The following is a 19,680-nucleotide window of genomic DNA, read 5'->3' as shown; positions in this document are numbered from 1 at the left end:
ACCAAGTACTGCCAGGTATGGCCTGGTAGGCCTCCACCCTTGGCTCATATAGCACCTGCCTATTTCACAGGTGAACATTGAATTAACTGGGCAAGGTAGAGGGAGTGGTCCCTGTATAACCTCAACACCCTCAACACCTCTTGGAAGCCCCCCCCCCCCGCCCTCCTGCTAATCAAAGAATAAATGATCAGACGAAAGTTTTTGGATGACCTCTAGGGGGTTGAGACTGAATGGGAATGGGAAAGTTCAGAAGCAAAGTTGGAACGTCTAACTAGGTTGTGAAGAATCTTAGAAAATGAAAAAAACTGCCTAACTGATATAGCCATTGCTTGTTTAGGCTAATCACGGCCACAGCATGGCTCTGCATCTTATTGGCAAATAAGTGTCCTTCAAGCAGTAGTCCAAGGCCGCTGCTGGTCTACAGCTGTATAAAGGCTGAAAATCACCTGCTTACTGCCTTGGTTGTAACTACAGGTCTATGGAATGGTCCACAGGTCCAAGATGGTTGAGGGAAGTTGCTCTAGATTAGAAAAAGCAGGGATGTGTCCAGGCAGAGAAGTGAGAAGTGCCTTTGGTGCCATATGGGTTGGTAGCACTTACAAGGGTTCATGATCTCTGACTTTTTTTTTTTAGTATTCAAAGTTTAATGGGAAATAAAGGCAGGTAAAATAAGATAATCCCTCGAGAGAATATGGGCTTCTTCAGAAACTCATGTGCTCTATTCTAGCAGCAAGAAAAAAGTAGAAGACTGAGGTCAGGAAGTAAAAAAAAAAAAAACCCACAGATTACCTTTAGCTGTAGATCTTGGCAGAAAGAAACAATTATAGCAACATGGTTTAGCAGGGTGACCCACAAGACACTGAACTGCACTGAAAATCCAGTGGTCTGGGGCAACTTAAGTACTGGGTGCTTCCCCACCTCCATTCACCAGAGAATACACTTCTGAGACAAGAGGTGGGAAAGGATGGTGGCAGGGGGAAAAATGCCCAACATGTATTTCAGATTTTGAACTGAATGAGAGTCTATCAAAAAAAGATGGAGTTTGAATGACATACATTTTCAAATTGAAATAAGTTGAGCTATCATTGTTACATTTAGTTTTTTCTCTCCCCTGCCCCAAATTAACAAGAATGCTATCAGTTATAGAAATATTGGCTGCAGGATTTTGCTCGAATGATATAAATTAATTACCAGTATCTAGAGATAAAGCACTCACTGGAGTGCTTTATTTTGTTAATATATTTTAGTATGTGCATCACATGATTAAAAAAGTTAGGTTACAATTGCTGGCACTTTTCCTTCTCCAGTAATACATAGAGCCATTTATTTTGAGTAACTGTTCATATTTTAATGGTTTTGCGGTAGGGTATTTGCCTTGCACGCAGCCAACATGGCCGACCCGAGTTCGATTCCTCTGCCCCTCTCGGAGAGCCCGGCAAGCTACCGAGAGTATCTCGCCCGCACGGCAGAGCCTGGCAAGCTCCCCGTGATGTATTCGATATGCCAAACACAGTAACAACAAAGTCTCCAATGGAGACGTTACTGGGCCCGCTCGAGCAAATCCATGATCAACGGGAGGGCCTTTACCTTTACCTTTACCTTCTATGTCTAGGACGCAGTGTATAGTTTAGCACTTAATGGCAGACTGTTAAGCATAAAGGTTAAATCCTTCATTATTATTTATGTGACACTGAGGAAGTTTATTAATCTACCTGCCTCTAGGATTTTCTCTCTACAAAAATGTGAAAAATAAAATCTTAGAGGTTTTTGAGAATAAAATGAGTTAAAACACACAAGTATATAAGAAAAATCCAAGAAACATTATTAACCATGACCAGTCCAAATGTACCTCAACCATGGAACAAGGTAATTCAATTGAGGTATACAATGAATTCACATATATTAATGAATATGGATAAGCTATAATCACAAACAACATGGGTAAATATCAGGAATGTAATTATATATTTTATAAAGCAGTCTCTGATCCCGTTATCTATGGTATTAGAATTCAGGTCAGTAACTGCCTTTAGAGCAGAAGAAAGGTTAAGGATTATGGTGGGTACTAAGAGAACCAATAATGGTTTGGTTCTGTTACATACAGCACTTTCTGATAACTCACTAAATTTTATTTAAATAACAGGAATGCACAAATTTGTCTATGAGAAAATTCAAAAATACTTCAAAAGCAAAAACAATGTCCTGTTTTTAGAATAAGACTTGAAAATGTAATAAATAGATAATAAATTTTGACTACTTTTACATTACTTTGTCAAAATACATTAATATAATCTTCAGTGTCTACACTGAATTCATTAAAACCTAAATACACCTTATTACTCTTCTGTTTATGGCTATTACTTTATTACTCTTCTGTTGAAATTTAACAACATCAGATTTTAATAATCTGATTATTTATGCAGTTTTAGTCTTATAAGACTTAATTATTTTAACTAATAAAATAATGCTCTATTAAAATCTCATTATCAAGCATGCTTCAGTTTCTTAAAAACTTCCCCCTGTATATTTGATATAGTACAATTGTAGATGACTTTCATTATCATTTACCAAACACTTTTCCTCTTTTATTTTGCTATTATATTTTTTACCCTGCCTCTTTTTAATATGTGGCTAGGCAAACTTCAAAATTGTTACAGTAGCTATAAAGATATGTGAACACGGCCACAGCCCCAGAAGCACAAGGACTTAATGCAGAACCCAGCAGCTTGGAGCAGAAAAGTGAAAGGACTATGCGTTAATCCAGGCCATCAGGTTTGCCGGAGGGGAAAAGGTGTTGCCCCATTTGCCCTCTCTTCTCTGGAAAGAAGGATGGTGGCTGCATGGGAGCCTTGTGGACAGCAGGTATGAGCCGGGAGTGTGGGGGCGACTAAAACCTCATGGGAAGGGGGGCGTTCCGGTCCGTCCTTCACGCCCTACCGAGGTCAACAGTTGCCCCCCGCGAGCGGCTCTCCAGCATGGCCACGACTCCAGAACACAGAAACCAATTTCTTAACTATCTGACTTTCAGTAGAAATACTTCCAGGGTCAATAGGTAAAATAGCAGAAATCCAAAACCAACATTTAATTCTTGAACCCAGCTGTAGAAAGCAAATCACTTCACAATGCTTTTTCAGCATGTCTGATTTGGGGGGGGGGTAAACTCTAAATAATAGTGGTGAATCTTTTATTGAAACAATGAATCTAATCAAAGCAGATAGAGTGTTAACTAGAATTCATCTGCCTCACAGGGACTGGGAGGGGTGGGGGTGGGGTTTTATTGGGGTTCTTCATGGTAAAAAATAAGTATTGGTAAAGGGAAATGTGTTTGATATTTGCATGACTGAGACCTAAACCTGAAAGCTTTGTAACCATTCCCACAGTGATTCAATAAATAAATAAATAAATAAATTAAAAAACAACAACAACAACAAAAAGAAGTAGGTGGGAGGAAAATTACAATAAAAATGGAAAAAAGGTAACAAAAAAAATAAAGCTATGTGAACAGATTATAAAAGTCATTCATTTCAAAATAACAAATACAAGCAGGATAATTCAATAATAAACATATAATGAACTTACAATTGTCTGAAATTTACTCAATACTTAAAAGAGAAGTTCAGAAACACTCAAAACTTAAAATAGCAGCTCAAAAGCATTGTTAACTAGTTAGAATAAAGCCTTTAAAAACAAAAACCAAGTCAAGTTTAAACATTCTCCCTAAATAATTAAATGCTATTTTGGCATACCTGTGCTAGCAGCATTACTTCATTCACTTCATTATTTAGATCTTCAAGATCTCTACCTAAGTGTACGCAGAATTGCTTAATTCTTGTTTCTCTGTCACCCACGGACTTATCAATGGCGTTTCGAACAGCAACAATGGATGGCTTCATAGTTGCAAAAACTGCAAAGTCTTCAGGAGGTGTGGGGATCTGATATTGCTCAATGAGCTTATACATCTGAATCACTATATTCCCTTCATCTTCGAGGCTTTCAATCTGAAAAAGGAACAATGATTGCTTGCTACATACATCTAAGTTCTATTCCAGCCCTTAATGTGGGTCTAATAGGAGCTGGCCTCTGTGAGCCGTGATCATCACACTGCTGAACGGCCAGCACGTGAGAAGACCATTAATGTTATTATCAAGAAACACAGTCACAGCTAGAACACAGATATAATGAATGTTGCTATCAAACTGTCCCAGGAGATACACTGCTTGGAGCTGAGCACGGTTAGAATAATGTATTAATTTATAAATGTCTGTTTTTTGTTTCTCTTGTTCTCTAACAGCATTAAATGGTCCCAATATTACATGTTAGAGACATGTGCTGCAAGAAAGCTTAGTTGTATTGTCTGAGCTGCCTGAACTTCTGGTTTATGTGTGCTGAGCACTATCCCAGGGAGGACCCCACGGTGTGGACAGGCTATATAAACCCCATTATTTTTAATTTTGTTTGGGGGCTCACCCAGTGGTGTTTGGGGTTTACTCCTGACTGCACTCTGAGATCACTCTTGGTGGGACTTGGAGAACCATAGGAGGTGCTGGGGATTGAACCCGGGAAAGCTGCAGGCAAGACAAGTGCCCTGCCTGCTGTACTTTCTCTGGCCCCATTCCCATTATCTTTTAATAAGAAAACTCACTATTTCTAGCTGAAGACTAAGCATATCTTCAGTTTGGTGACCTGTTCTCATCAGAAAAAAGTGTTTTTCCTAATTTTCTGGATATGACTCTTTAGAACTGGAGGGAACCATCAGAACCCACCTTGTGAGAGCAGCCATGTTCGAATATTTGATCCAACCTCCTGGTCACAAGAGACCAAACAACATCAAGTGATGCCCAGCAAACCTAACTCAGTCTTATCATCCTTCTGGGCATGATATATAGCTGTTATTAAAGATCATTTGTGTTCACATGATAGCAGAAAGGAGGCCTTTAACATTGAGAAGTAACTGTAACAAGGCTTCTCTCAACTGTTAGTTGTACCACCTTCACACTGGAAAGCTTGTTAAAGCAAAGATTGTGCTCAGGACTATTAGAGAATCCTGGTGGGGCCAATCAACAAGCGTTTCTAACGAGGTCCCCAGTGATAATAATGAGCTATTTTGGGCATCACACCTGAGAATCTATGATCTAGAGACGGGTAAAGACAAGAGATAGTCCCTGTTCCCTATCGTTTTTAAAGGCTAGATTCTACCCAGGCCTGTGAATTCCTTGATATTCCTAAAAAGTTAGAATAAATCTCATTTTTTTAAGCTATGCAAATCTTGTATTACTTTCAATCAAAAGTGTCTAACATTTTAGGGGGCTGGAGTGATAGCACAGCGGTAGAGCGTTTGCCTTGCACAAGGCCGAACCGGTTTGAATTCCCAGCATCCCATATGGTACTCTGAACACCGCCAGGAGTAATTCCTGAGTGCAGAGCCAGTAGGAACCTCTGTGCATCACCAGGTATGTCCCAAAAAGCAAAAAAAAAAAAAAGTGTCTAACATTTTAAACCATAAAATAGGTCTCTTTATAACAGGCTTGTTCATCTTCCTATTCTCAGAGTAAGCATAGTCCAGATTTTGTATTATTTTCCACAAGACAATCTACTCATCTACTCACCCTGTCCTGAATTTCATCAAGAAATACCAAGCTGTTAACATATTCTATGGTGGTACTTGGAACAAACTCAAGTTTATACTCTGCATCTTGTGCCTCAGAAATAATGGAATCTACTTTTCTCTTGCTTAGGCGGGGAAGCATAAAATTTAGCACCTAGGGAAGAAAAGAAAATGTCACGTGGTTATAGAGAGCAGCCATGTTCGAATATTTGATTCAACCTCCTGGTGGATTAAAGGAAGCTGCAAGAAAGGCAATTTCTATAGACTATTCAAAGAACAAAATAGGTACAGGAAAGTTTATTTAAAAATTGGATTAAATACTTTGGTAGTTTGAAAGGACCTTTTCTGCAACTTTGTCATACGCAGCATACATTGTGGAGCCTGCTCAAATCAATTTCAATTCTTTTATACTGGATGGTAGCTTAGAAGTTTGGGGGAAAATTGAGCTCTTTTTTCAGGAACGAAGATGGAGTGTGATTAGTAGGCATATATGAGCCTGGCTTCCTTTGGCCAATGTGATTGGTTTAAGGTGTGAAACGTGTATCTTTGACTTCAGAATCCCAATTTCTCTATCTTTCACTATGCTTAAAGCTGGAGGAAGAGAAAGTGTCTGCCTTAGAGGCAGGGCTGGAGGGAAACTGGGATCAAAGAAGTGGACACTGGTGAAGGAATTGGTGTTGAAACATTGTACACCTGAATCTCAAACATGAATAACTTTAGCACAGCGGGTAGGGCGTCTGCCTTGCACGCAGCCAACATAGTCGACCCGAGTTCGATTTCTCCGCCCCTCTCGGAGAGCCCGGCAAGCTACCGAGAGTATTCGATATGCCAGACACAGTAACAACAAAGTCTCCAATGGAGACGTTACTGGGCCTGCTCGAGCAATAAAACAAAACAAAAAGACAAAAAGAAATGAGGAAAAAAATATAAGGAATCAGAAACTAAGCATTTATGGCACACAGAAAAATCATATCAATTTAATGTTTGTGAGAAATATTTCATTAGAGAGATAATGTATATGGAAAATAAATCCTATTAATATAAAAAAGAATGCTATGGAGATTTTCCTAGATATTTAGGATGTCTAGTAGTGTTAATTTAAAATTAGAAAAAAGGGAATATATTCGAAGTAGAAAATATTTTTAAATAATTGTAGCTACCATAATTAGATTTTTCCGAAGTTTATAGTTACCTCCAAGCATCGCAAGGGAGAGGGAATTAGTTTTTCCTTCAGCTGTTTAGTGTCGATGAGCAGTAGTCCTACATTTCTCATGGGTCTGAGAGCTACTGCATCTTTGTGTTGTTTGTGATATTTGTCCAGTTGTTCACTAAAGAATCTAACATCTACACAAAATAATTTAAAACACAAAATATATCCTATTAGATTTTACAGAAAGATTTCAAAACTATATCAAAATCAATATATCAATTTATTTGTTTATAATGTTATCTTCTATACGCAGAACACCTTGCATAACTTGAAAATGCTCATTCGGACTACTTACTATATCTTTCATGGAGTAAACATGAAAACCTAAAGACTCCACCCAAAATGTTAGAAACAATAGGTGAATATATTATATGTCAAACCACAAAATAACATACAAAAATCTGTGACATTAATAAGCACCTTTCAAGGCAGAGACAAATTTCTAAGCACCACTTACTAGCCACACAATCTCGAAGTCAACTTCTATCTGGTTTCATTTCCTCATTAGTAAAATGAGTCATACAGGTATAAAAGCAGTATGTTCATTTTATAAAATAAGTACATAGAGTGCATTATTTACATTGTAAGATAGTAATAATATACACTTCATTTTCATAATCACAGCAAGTTCTTTATTGGATATGTGTTGGATAACATTGTTCTGTCCTTCCTGCATAGCCTCAAGTAGCTTAGGTTTATTGGGTTGCTCCCATCACAGTGCTCTCATTCCTCTGTGTTTATTTGTAACTTCTTTCTTTGTGCTCTGTTGACTTGTAAATATTGTTTTGCTCTTCTTCCTAAGTCCTTTGCATAGTTTATTCAGAGCAATGTCCCTTTGGTATGGACACAAGAAGACAGTATATGTATGCTTTTGTAACATGACTCTCAGTGATATTTTCCTCCTGGGAATCTGTTCTCTGGACCTTACTTCCTAGCACCCCCAAAGGCAGAGTCCCGACGAGAAAATGGATGGAATCAGAGCAAGCTGTAAGTGATGTGCTACCCTGGCATTGAGATGGGCCTGGCCAAAGTGCCATAATGCTTAACTATAAGTTAAGAGCTTGGTCATAGACAAATGCTGTCATGATCCAAAAAGTAATAATGAGATTCGGACCCTGCTGGGGTTAGGAAAGATTAATCTGGCCTGAGCTCTGTAGTCTGAGTCTGTGGCAAAATGTTCCCAGGAGAGCTGCCCTACAAGCCTCAGTGTATCTCTTACTGTGTCCATACAGAAATACCTAGTATTAAGATGTTTATAAAGTTTTTGAACTAAGGGAAAGAGAAAAACACCTTAGGAGGTGCCTTTGGGCAGTCAGGAAGGGCTTTGGAATACCCTGGGTGGTGTTTCCTTTGAACCTGGTGGGCCCTCAGGAAGGGCTTTCTTATGTTGATATTGCTACCTGATTGGATGCAGTGTCAGCCAAGATGCTGTGGAGTTGGAGTGAGAGCTGGAGAGATGAGAGATGAGAGAGAGAGCAGGGTGACAAGATGGAACATGGAGAGGCTAGCAAGGGGGACAGAGGGAGAAGAATGTAGAAGAATACAGGAGCAGGCACATGGAGAGAGAGGGAGCCCAGGCTGCAAGATGAAGCGCCAGTGATGAGCGGGAGAGACAGGAGGAGACGGGAATGAAGGGCAGCGTGAGACTATAATGGGAGGCTCAGAGAGACAGGGGCAGGCACTTGGGGAGAATGGAATAAACGGCATCTGACCAATCAACCAGCTTGGCCCTCATTTCGTCCACCGAACCCAGGCAGCTAGGGGAAGAGCCGTCGAGCCTCCCCCTGGCTACCCCAGAGAATTATACAGATATGTACATTAATTTGTTATAGATAAGCTTTGTGATATAATTCCCTTTTGATATACTTGATAACCTCTTAGTATCAATATTGCAAACCACAATGCCCAGAAAGCGGAGGGGAGAGAGAGACAGAGACAGAGAGACAGAGAGAGAGTAGAAAAGCACCTGCCATAGAGGTAGGCAGGCAGGGGGTAGGGGTGGGTGATGATGGGGGGGAACCTGGGGACACTGGTGCTGGGAAATGTACACTGGTAGAGGAATGAGTGTTGGAACACAGTATGACTGAAATCCAATGATGAACAGCTTTGTAATGGTCTATCTCAGTGATTCAATAAAAAAAGTAAAAAAATATAATTCCTCTTTTGATTAATTAATTTATTTTTAATTCCCCTTTTTGTGATGTTAATTAAAAGGCTAAATTAATGACTAAAAAGCTGTTCAAAAAGCAACCGGTGTTGGCACAGATGTGGCGAGAAAGGGACCCTCCTCCACTGCTGGTGGGAATGCTAACTGGTTCAGCCCTTTTGGAAAACAGTATGGACGATTCTCAAAAAATTAGAAATTGAGCTCCCATTTGACCCAGCAATACCACTCCTGGGAATATATCCCAGAGAGGCAAGAAAGTATAGCCGAAGTGACATCTGCAATTGTCTGTTTATTGCAGCACTCTTTACAATAGCCAGAATCTGGAAAAAACCTGAGTGCCCGAGAACAGGTGACTGGTTAAAGAAACTTTGGTACATTTACACAATGGAGTATTATGTAGCTGTTAGAAAAGATGAAGTCATGAAATTTACATATGCGTGGTACTATATGGATAGTATCATGCTAAGCAAAATGAGTCAGAAAGAGGGACAGGCATAGAAAGATTGCATTCATCTGGGGAACATAAAGTAACAAAATAGGAGACTAACACCCAAGAATAGCCGAGATAAGTACCAGGAGGTTTACTCCATGGCTTGGAGGTCAGAGGCACATGCTAGGGGAAAAGGCAGCTCAGATAGAGAAGGGAGCACCGAATAAAGGGTGTTGGGAGGATCCTCCTAGGATGGGAGAAGCATGCTGTAAGTAGACTATAGACTGAACATGATTTCTACTCAATGCCTCTTTTGCAAACCATAGCACCCAAAAGGAGAGAGAGAACAAAAGGGAATGCCCTGCCACAGTGGCAGGGTGGGATAGGAGGAAGGGGGGTGGGAGGTATTGATACTAGGATCAGTGATGGTGAAGAATGGGCACTGGTGGAGGGAGGGGTACTCGATCATTGTATAATTGAAACCCAAGCACAAAAATTTGTAAGTCTACAACTGTACCTCATGGTGTTTCACTTATAAAAATTTTTTAAAAAAGCTGTTCATCCATACATCTGGTATGTGAAGTGTAATTTGAATTAACAAGAGAGAAAAACACATAAACATTATTTAAAGATATCCTTCCAATTTTAACACTGTAGCACTGTAGAACTGTGAGCCTTGTTAATGTTTTTGGCATACCAAATACGTCAAGGTTAGCCTGCCAGACTGGAGCGATAGCACAGTTGTAGGGAGTTTGCCTTGCACGCGGCAGGCCCGGCCGACCCAGGTTCAATTCCTCTGCCCCTCTCGGAGAGCCTGACAAGCTACCGAGAGTATCTTGCCCTCACAGCAAAGCCTGGCAAGCTCCCTGTGACATATTTGATATGCCAAACACAGTAACAACAAGAAGACGTTACTGGGCCTGCTCCAGCAAATCGATGAGCAACGGGAGGACAGTGCTACAGTGCTACCTTTCCAAAGACAGGCTACATAGTCTTAGAACTGACATAAGCTCAAGGTAAAAGAAGCCACTGGAAGGAATTGATTCCCATACTGTACTTATAGAAAACAATAACATGGACTAATCCTAAATTTAAAAGTAATTTTACAGAAAATAAGCTAGAAAAAAAACTGTTGCCTTCTTCAGGTCAGGTTTTTCTTATTGGGGAACGGGGGGGGGCAGGGTTGGAGGAGGGTGGTGGCTACAATTTCTGTTATCAAACAGAAAACCAGAAGACTAAAAACCTTGATATGCCTATAACAAATAATTAGTAAGGACAACTGGAAAACTTACCAGGTTCTTGAAGTTTAAGAGCTTGTAAATCAAGACCCTCATTTTCCTTGAAAAATATCTGAAATCTTTCAAACAAAGACGCATATAATTGTGCAGATTCGAATGCTGCGTGTATAGTTTCCTAAAAGTTATAAACAGAAAAAATTATCATTTTTTTCTAAGCAGAACAATATTCACTATAACAAAACAAACAAGCAAACATAAATGCCTCTCTCTGCCAACACTCTGCTTTGCCTTAGGGATATATGAGAGAAGACATCACCCTTAATGTCAGGAGTAGTTAATGTATTCTCTTAGTTAAATCTATATGTTCAGGCTGAAGAGGTATCTCAATGGGCTGAGTGTATACTCTGCATATAGGAGGCCAAAGTTTCATTCCTGGAACCTATTATACAACCCCAAATACCACCAGAAACAGCACAGAGCTAGTAGTAGCTCCTGAGTATCACCTGGTATTTTCTTCCCTCATCCTCACCCCAAACTTTCAATTCTAAGACGAATGAGGCTTAATATGGTGACCAATGTGATAACACTAATCGATTTGCTCAAGCGGGCCTAGTAACGTCTCCATTGTGAGACTTGTTGTTAATGTTTTTGGCATATCGAATACATCACGGGTAACTTGCCAGGCTTTGCCGTGCATGCGGGATACTTCTTGTTAGCTTGCTGGGCTCTCTGAGAGGGGTGGAGGAATCGAACCCGGGTCGGCCATGTTCAAGGCAAACAGCCTACCCGCTGTGCCATCGCTCCAGCCCTGATATATGTTTTAAATTTTCTACTGAGTAGAATCTAAATAAGATTCTAAATACTCTCATCAGAGGAGAGAAAAAGGTCAAAATATGGGAGATGTATTAAATGAATTAATGTATTAAAAAGGTCAAAAGATGAGAGATGTATTAATGAAATCAATGAGGGAAATTCTTTCACAGTATATATATAGTCATAATGTTATATACTTTAAATATCTTATCATTTTGTCAACTGCATGTCTCTGAAGCTGAAAAATTATGACTTTCAGAACTATTTTTAAGGAACAAATGATATTATTAATTTTTTTTATCATACAGAGATTAGCATCATCCACTTTATTTATGATTATTTTAAATTGTAGTTTAGGTATTATTATTGCAATGGTGTTTCATGTTTTGATGAAAATATCACAACCAAAATGTCTCTGAGCCATTTTTTTGTAGGGGGAGGGGGTTGAGGGCCACATCTGGTGATGCTCAGGGGTCACTCCTGGTGGTACTTGAGGGACCATATGGGGTACCAGGGATCAAACCCAGGTCAGCCACATGCAAGGCAAGCACCCTACCCACTGTACTATATCTCCAGACTTTCAGACCTTCCTCCTATGTCTTTATGTCACTAGACCACTTCATTGTTTCTCCTCGCCACTTTTTCCTAGTATTTGGCACTCTCAGTTTTGCAATCAAAGACCAGTGGTTGGTCCTCATTTGTTTCTGTCTCTTCCATGTTTTATTTCTTCATGTACAATATACAGAATTCAATTTAAAAGAAGAAAACACATCATTACTAAAAAATAGAGAATGTTATAAAATTTTTGTTTAGTGAGAACAAATATACCTTTATTTGAAGGACAATTGTGTGAAAATTTCTATCGTCCTCTAATATTGATGATAAGCTTGGACCAGTTCCACAGGTTTTTTCCTCAATCTTGTTGTTAATATAAGGGCTGGTGAAAGCATCAAAATATGTATCTGGCACAAGATTAGGAACTGATAACACAGTGTTTTGAAAATGATTAATTGCACTCGAAACACCATCCTGTTAGAAAAGCATAAACATAAATGTAATTATACATGCTGTAGTTATCTAAAATGGTAAATAAGAATAATTAATTCATCTATTCAGTAGTGATGTTGATTCTGAGTATATAACAAACTGAAAGACAACAGTCCCTATCTTCTGGAAGCCTAATTTTTAATAGCGAGAGAAGCAGATAACCAAAAAAAGAAACCATACTGTGCTGCTATGTAAAAGAAGTATTAGTAAAACATGGGAGAATCATAAGTGAACACAAACTATACCTAAGAGAACCAGGGAAGTTTAAAGAATGAGCTATATTTTTTTGAGCAGTAATTTTCACTTAAAGAAAAAAGGAAAGTGTAAACAAGTATTCATGGGAAAGTATACTCAGCATAGCATAAGGAAATCATTAGATATTTGACGGCTCAAAAATAAGATTATGGTTATGTTATAGCTCTGCTATAGAGAAGAATGCACCCTTCCTTTAAAAAATTTGTCTCCAAATATTATTTAATAGCATCAGGGTAAGCTTATGGTAAGAAAAAAAAATGAAAAGCAAAAAAAAAACTTATAAAAATATCATCCCAAACAAAAAAAAAAACCTTTAAACACAATCTCATTGTTAGGTATGCTGGTACCGCACTATATGCTGAAACAAGATTGAGGAAAACATTAAAATGTCAGTGGGTTTCTATATCTGGCACATGAAATTACAAGTGAGTTTAATAATCATTTTAATAGTTTAAGTTATCAGTGAGTATGAATCAATCTATAATTTAAAATTGATACAAAATACAATTTGAAAAATGAAATGAGTGTAAGGCATGTCTTGAACTAAAAGATGATTAGGAACGTGTCACGTGTACAAGATAGGAGTATAGTCTTCTCTAAGATATGGTGCGTGAGGGACCCCAGGGGGCTGGTAGGTTTGGCCACTGAGATGATGAGCCCAACATCCAGTGTGGAGAAATGGGACATTGTACTGATGTAGGCAGGATAGGGGAGGCCCCCTCCCAAGGAATGGCAAAAACCAACCTTGCAGAAAACAGGAAAAACAGGAACTAAGGCCTGAAAAGCAGACCCAGAAAAGTTCCTGCAGAAACAAAAGTCAGGAAAGGAATTTCAAAGAAGACCATCACCACTCTTTTTTTAAAAAATTATTTATTTCATTAATCATCAGGGAGATGCAGATCAAAACCACAATGAGATACCATCTCACACCTCAGAGACTGGCCCACATTCAAAAGAACAAAAGCAACCAATGCTGGCGTGGATGTGGCGAGAAAGGGACACTCCTTCACTGTTGGTGGGAATGTCCACTGGTTCAGCCCTTCTGGAAAACAGTATGGACGATTCTCAAAAAATTAGAAATTGAGCTCCCATTTGACCCAGCAATACCACTCCTGGGAATATATCCCAGAAAGGCAAAAATGTATAGTCGAAGTGACATCTGCACTTGTTTGTTCATTGCAGCACTCTTTACAATAGCCAGAAACTGGAAGAAACCTGAATGCCCAAGAACAGATGACTGGTTAAAGAAACTTTGGTACATCTACACAATGGAGTACTATGTAGCTGTTAGAAAAGATGAAGTCATGAAATTTACATACCAGTGGTACAACATGGAAAGTATCATGCTAAGCGAAATGAGTCAGAAAGAGAGGGATAGACATAGAAAGATTGCATTCATCTGGGGGATATAAAGTAACAAAGTATGAGATTAATACCCAAGAATAGCTGAGATCAGCACCAGGAGGATTACTCCATAACTTAGAGGCCAGCCGGGTATCCTAGAGGAAAGGGCAGTTCAGATAGAGAAGGGAGCACCAAATAAAGGATGTTTGGAGGATCCTCCCAGGAGGGGAGATGCATGTCGAAAGTAGACTATGGACTGAACATGTTTGCCACTCAATGCCTCTTTTGCAGACCACAACACCCAAAAGGAGAGAGAGAACACAGGGGATTGCCCTGCCACAGAGACAGGGGGGATGGGGGGATGGGGGTGGGAGGGATATTATCCATGGTGGTGGAAAATGGGCACTGGTGGAGGGATGGGTATCTGATCATTGTATAATTGAAACCAAAGCACAAAAAATTGTAAATCTACAACTGTAAAAAAAAATAAAATAAAATAAAGGGGAAAAATTATTTATTTATTTATTTATTTATTTTTATTAGTGAGACACTATGAGGTACAGTTGTAGACTTATAAATTTTTGTGCTTGGGTTTCAATTATACAATGATCAAATACCCATCCCTCCACCAGTGCCCATTTCCCACCACCACGGATTCCAGTACCCCTCCCACCCCCCATTCCCCCCATCCTACCCTGCCTCTGTGGCAGGGCATTCCCTTTTGTTCTCTCTCTCCTTTTGGGAACCATCACCACTCTTAACCCCCCTGGTAACCTGCTTTGCAACGGACTTTGGTCTAGGTAGAAACCCCACATGGAGGCAGGTTGGAGAAACCCTATAAATCACCTTGAACAAAGGACCGGCACATATACTGCTCTAGCCCTTGTGCTGCTTGTGCCTATGTGGCCTAGCACATGTGGTGCCCGAGGACATGTGTCTCCGGCATCTCCCCTCTTGAAATGTGTACTTTCATGTTTTTATGTCTAATGCCAGGGTATGTGTAGGGGTCTCTCTGCCCTTGGAGATGCCCAGGTTCTCTCCTGAGCACTATACTCTCCACTCTCTCCCACTTTCTCTCCCTTCTTCCCTTTAAAACCTCTGAATAAAAATTGTGTAATTTCACTGCTTGTCTACTCCTGAAATTCCTTTCTGGGAGGCGAGACAAGAACCAAGTAACCCTGGGTCCCGGGTAGCAGAGGTAGATTGGGAGAAAGTGACTGTCTTTCTCCTCTCCACTTCACATGAGCCACCCGTGGGGCCCACCAACTTCAGTACAAAATACCCCATCAAGAATCTGTATGTGAGGCTAAGTTCCAGGGTCAGCCTTACAGATCTGTGTTCCCCAGGCTGTGACCATGAATTACTGTGAATATAAGAGGGTTGGGACTGTTTGGGGAGAAACTCTGAGTTAAAATCAAGTAAGTTCTTGGAGCTTCTAAATAAAATTTTTTATATTTGTTAAATGTGGGCTGGAGTGGTAACACAGTGGGTAGGGCATTTGCTTTGGCTGATCCTGGCCAATCCTGGTTCGATTCCTCCGCCCCTCTCAGAGAGCCCGGCAAGCTACCAAGAGTATCCAGCCCACACGGCAGAGCCTGGCAAGCTACCCGTGATGTATTTGATATGCCAAAAACAGTAATGAGAAGTCTCACAATAGAGAAGTTACTGGTGCCCACTTGAGCAAATCGATGAACAATAGGAAGACAGTGCTACAGTTAAATGTGGAAAAATTGAGAACATATCATAGGGTTTTCTCTGAAAAATGTTCTTGTTGAGAAATTGGAATTTAACGTCATCAGGCTGAAATAGGAAATCATATGTCACTGTCACTGTCACTGTCCTCCCGTTGTTCATCGATTTGCTCTAGCGGGCCCAGTAATGTCTCCATTGGAGACTTTATTGTTACTGTGTTTGGCATATTGAATACATCACGGGGAGCTTGCCAGGCTCTGCCGTACAAAACATTGAAAGATGAAATAATATCACCAAGCAATATAGAAAAGTAAATGACAAGGAAAGGCAGTCACATCAGCATAGACTACTATAGCAGTCCAGTTGAGAGGCGATTGAGATTCTCACCCAGAGCACGTGCAACTCAGGGCTAAGAAAAAGGATTTGGTGAGGAGCTCAGAGAGTTCAGGAAGAACCTGTACCAGACCAATGGCCTGGAAATCTGAATAGAGCCCTTCACTGAGATAGAAATATGGTAGGAGCAACAACTGGAGAAAGAAGCTAGTACGTTCCATTTATTTTGGTGGTTGTAATTAATCATGATTTCCACATGGCTCTGGGTCTGTACTGAAAGGTATTAGATGGAAAATTGTAAGTCATTCTAGAAATGGTAATGTGGGCAGGCGGAGTCACACACTGAACAATATACAGAATGTGAAGAGCAGCGAGGACTTCCAGATAATAACCACCAGAGGTCAGACAACAATAAGTACTTAAGAGAGAGAGATGAAAAGAAAAAAATATATGGGTAAGGAAGTAAAACCAAGAGAAATTAAACCAAAGGAAAAAATCTATTCCCAAAGTAGAAACAGCAAGTAGTGCCACAAGCAGAAAAGAATAAAAACTTGTATTTTGGATCACGCATTAGAAAACCATAAGAGACCCAAGAAAGAACAGCAGAAGATGGTTTTTCTTTGGACTAAGTTCCTTGTTTTTAAAAATAGATGAGGATATAGCTCATATAACGACCAAACTAGGAGAGAAAATTAAATAGGAATTTCACAAGGCATAGTTATATTTGAGTTATATTTGAGTGGTAGCACAGCGGGTAGGGTGTTTTCCTTGTATGTGGCCAACCCGGGTTCGATTCCTCCATCCCTGTTGGAGAGCCCGGCAAGCTACCAAGAGTATCCTGCCCGCACGGCAGAGCCTGGCAAGCTACCCGTGGTGTATTTGATATGCCAAAAACAGTAACAACAGGTCTCACTTCATGTTCCTGGAGCAAGCAGATGCCATTGGGCTACACTAGCACGTGATAGGGACGAATGAAGACATTACTGGTGCCCGCTTGAGCAAATTGATGAACAACGGGACGACAGTGCTACAGTGCTATAGTTGTGTTTATACTGTTGGTGGGTAATTTTGAATTACGTGAAGTAAAATCTTAAGTAGACAAATATGTAATAATACACAGAGCTCAGTCTAGAACTTCATGTGTAGGAATTAGAAACATTCATGTTGGTAATAAGGCCTTACAAAAGGAAAGAGAGAGAGCCCTTATTTTCTCTGAGGTCTGTTTCTTAGTAACAGAGGAGAAGAGTTAAGCTGGCTGGAGAGAGCCCACGTGTGTCATCTGCTGCACACAAATATTTGTTGTTCATGGGTGAATGGGAGGATCCCAAGCTTCTTTGTGTGGTATTTCCTGAGTGAGGCTCTAACCACAGGGGAACTTGGCAGTCTGTCTGTTCATGTACATGTACTAAAACAGCCTGTTTGATAAGTTATTGACTGGTAGACTGCTGTACCTGGAAGTGGACCCACAACTCATCTGCCTTTTCATCTTCCACATGTGTAGGATAACACTGGTTCATTCTTTCTCCTCGTCCTTTTTCCTCTGCTACAAGAAGCTTAGGTTTACTGAGTAACACCCATCACAGTGGTGTTATTGAAGCATTATTTCCTCGGTATTCATCTTTAACTTCTTTGTGCTCTGCTTTCCTTATCTGTTAATCACTCATTTCCCCTTATCAGAAGCTGTGACTTGTAAAGTCAGATTCTTCAGAGATCTCTGGATTTTTGTATTTGTAAATGAAATTTTGTATTGCTTTTCTCTTTCCTTTATGCCCTTTGCAGTTTACTTTAGAGTAGTATTATTTTTTGTATAGACACAGGAAGACAATTGATGCTATGCTCTTGATAGTTGGAAGTTAATTGACTCTGAATAATAATTACTTCAGGGTACCTGACATATTTACTAGACTTAAGCCTCTATTGCCCTTAGTTCCTAGCACCCCCAAAATAGGGTCCTGATGAAGGGATTGGTTGGTCCCAGGGCAAGCTCTAATCTACCCTGGCATCAAAAAGGGACAGGTCAAGCACCATAAAACGTATTATAAGTTAAGAGCATGGTCATGGACAAACTCTGTCATGACCCAAAAAGAAGTAACTGAATAAGGACCCTGCTGGGGTTAGAAAGGACAAATCTGGCTTGAGGACTGTAGTCTGGGATATATATTTAGATGTCTCCAAGAGAGCCTCCTTATCAGCTTAATATCTCTTACCTTGTCCATACAAAATGACTAGAAAGATTATTAAGAAGTAAATTTAAGATGATTATCTAAATAGATATAGACTAAGGAAAGGAGAAATACACTCTTAGATGAAATTTTGCCCTTGGGTTGGGTGGATCTTCTAGCAGGATGAGACCTTTGTCTTAGAAGACCTTGCCCAGAAGGAAGGGCTTTACATATGTTGATTGTGCTGTCTCACCTTTGTGTAATTGTAACGCTTGGTGAGTGTGCTCTGTAACTAAGATGTGAGACTGGGTACAGGGAGACTAGCATGAGGGATAGTAGGAGATGGGAATGAGGGGCAGGGAAAACTGGAATGAGGCACGCAGTGAGTCTGGAAAGGTGTGCAGGGATAATGGAATAAACAGTGGGACGGAGATTAGGATAAACGATGACTGATCACCAACCAGTTTGGCAGCCCTGTTCCCTCCTTCATGTGTCTATTGGCAGCAGTGGCAGCAGTGACTGCCAGGGTAGGGAAGAGGCTCATGGCCAGCCAGCACATGTGATGCGCGCCTACACTTTTTTGAACACACACACAGGTACAAATCAAACCTGAGAGATTAGTAGTTTTCTCAAGATCAAACAAGTTATTAATTATAATCAAGAGCAGCTTCTCAAGATGCTTATTGTTACTGCCTTTGCGCCTCAATATACCTGCTTACAACAGAAATGCTCGGATTGACTTACTAATCAATACAAATCTGCTCCCTTGGTTACAGGCTCTGTGTCACACCCACTGCTTCAAAAAGGGAAGCACTGTATACTTATGAATATAACATAAGACTAATAGCTTCCATAATTAGATTAATTATATAGACAGATAAGAGATTTTGCAGACTAAAGGATCAAATCAGTTCACTTTTATGTAATAAAAAATGGTGACTTGTCCTGAGTCTACTTAATTGGATAAAAGAAAAGTCCCCTATGGAAAAGAGTATGGAAGATACTCAGTAAACTCAGAATTGAGCTCCCATCTGACTCAGCAATTCCACTTTTGGGTATTTATCCTCAGGACAGAAAAACATTCACCTAAAAGAATGTCTGCACATCATTATTCATTGCTGCACTCAAATATATCCAAAGACAGGTAAGTAGATCATGAAGATGTGGTATATATACACAATGGAATACTACACAGCTATAAGGGATAATGATACCATGCAATTTGTGGCAACATGGATGGAACTGGAAAACATCATGTTAAATGAAGTAAACTAGAAGGAGAAGAATCACAGGATGATTTAACTTGTATGCAATATTTAAAATAATTGGATGAGGGAATGCAATGTTTTTTCAAACTTGGACCCTGAGTATAGGAAGGAGAAGG

General features: G+C 39.9%; 1 protein-coding gene across 1 annotated transcript in view; it reads right to left on the bottom strand.

The window, feature by feature from the left end:
- Positions 1 to 19,680, bottom strand: part of DNAH6 (dynein axonemal heavy chain 6) — a 211,933-nt gene that overhangs the window by 159,195 nt on the left and 33,058 nt on the right. The window contains exons 11-15 of the mRNA XM_056115431.1: positions 12,292 to 12,492; positions 10,705 to 10,825; positions 6,798 to 6,949; positions 5,607 to 5,759; positions 3,747 to 3,998 (exon numbers count right to left, since the gene is read on the bottom strand). Coding sequence (XP_055971406.1) covers positions 3,747 to 3,998; positions 5,607 to 5,759; positions 6,798 to 6,949; positions 10,705 to 10,825; positions 12,292 to 12,492 — 879 coding nt within the window. The remainder of the gene's footprint in view (positions 1 to 3,746; positions 3,999 to 5,606; positions 5,760 to 6,797; positions 6,950 to 10,704; positions 10,826 to 12,291; positions 12,493 to 19,680) is intronic.

This window comes from Sorex fumeus, unplaced genomic scaffold, assembly GCF_029834395.1.
Source record: "Sorex fumeus unplaced genomic scaffold, SorFum_2.1 ptg000003l, whole genome shotgun sequence".
Lineage (NCBI taxonomy): Eukaryota > Metazoa > Chordata > Mammalia > Eulipotyphla > Soricidae > Sorex > Sorex fumeus.
This window is presented reverse-complemented; position numbering and strand designations above follow the sequence as displayed.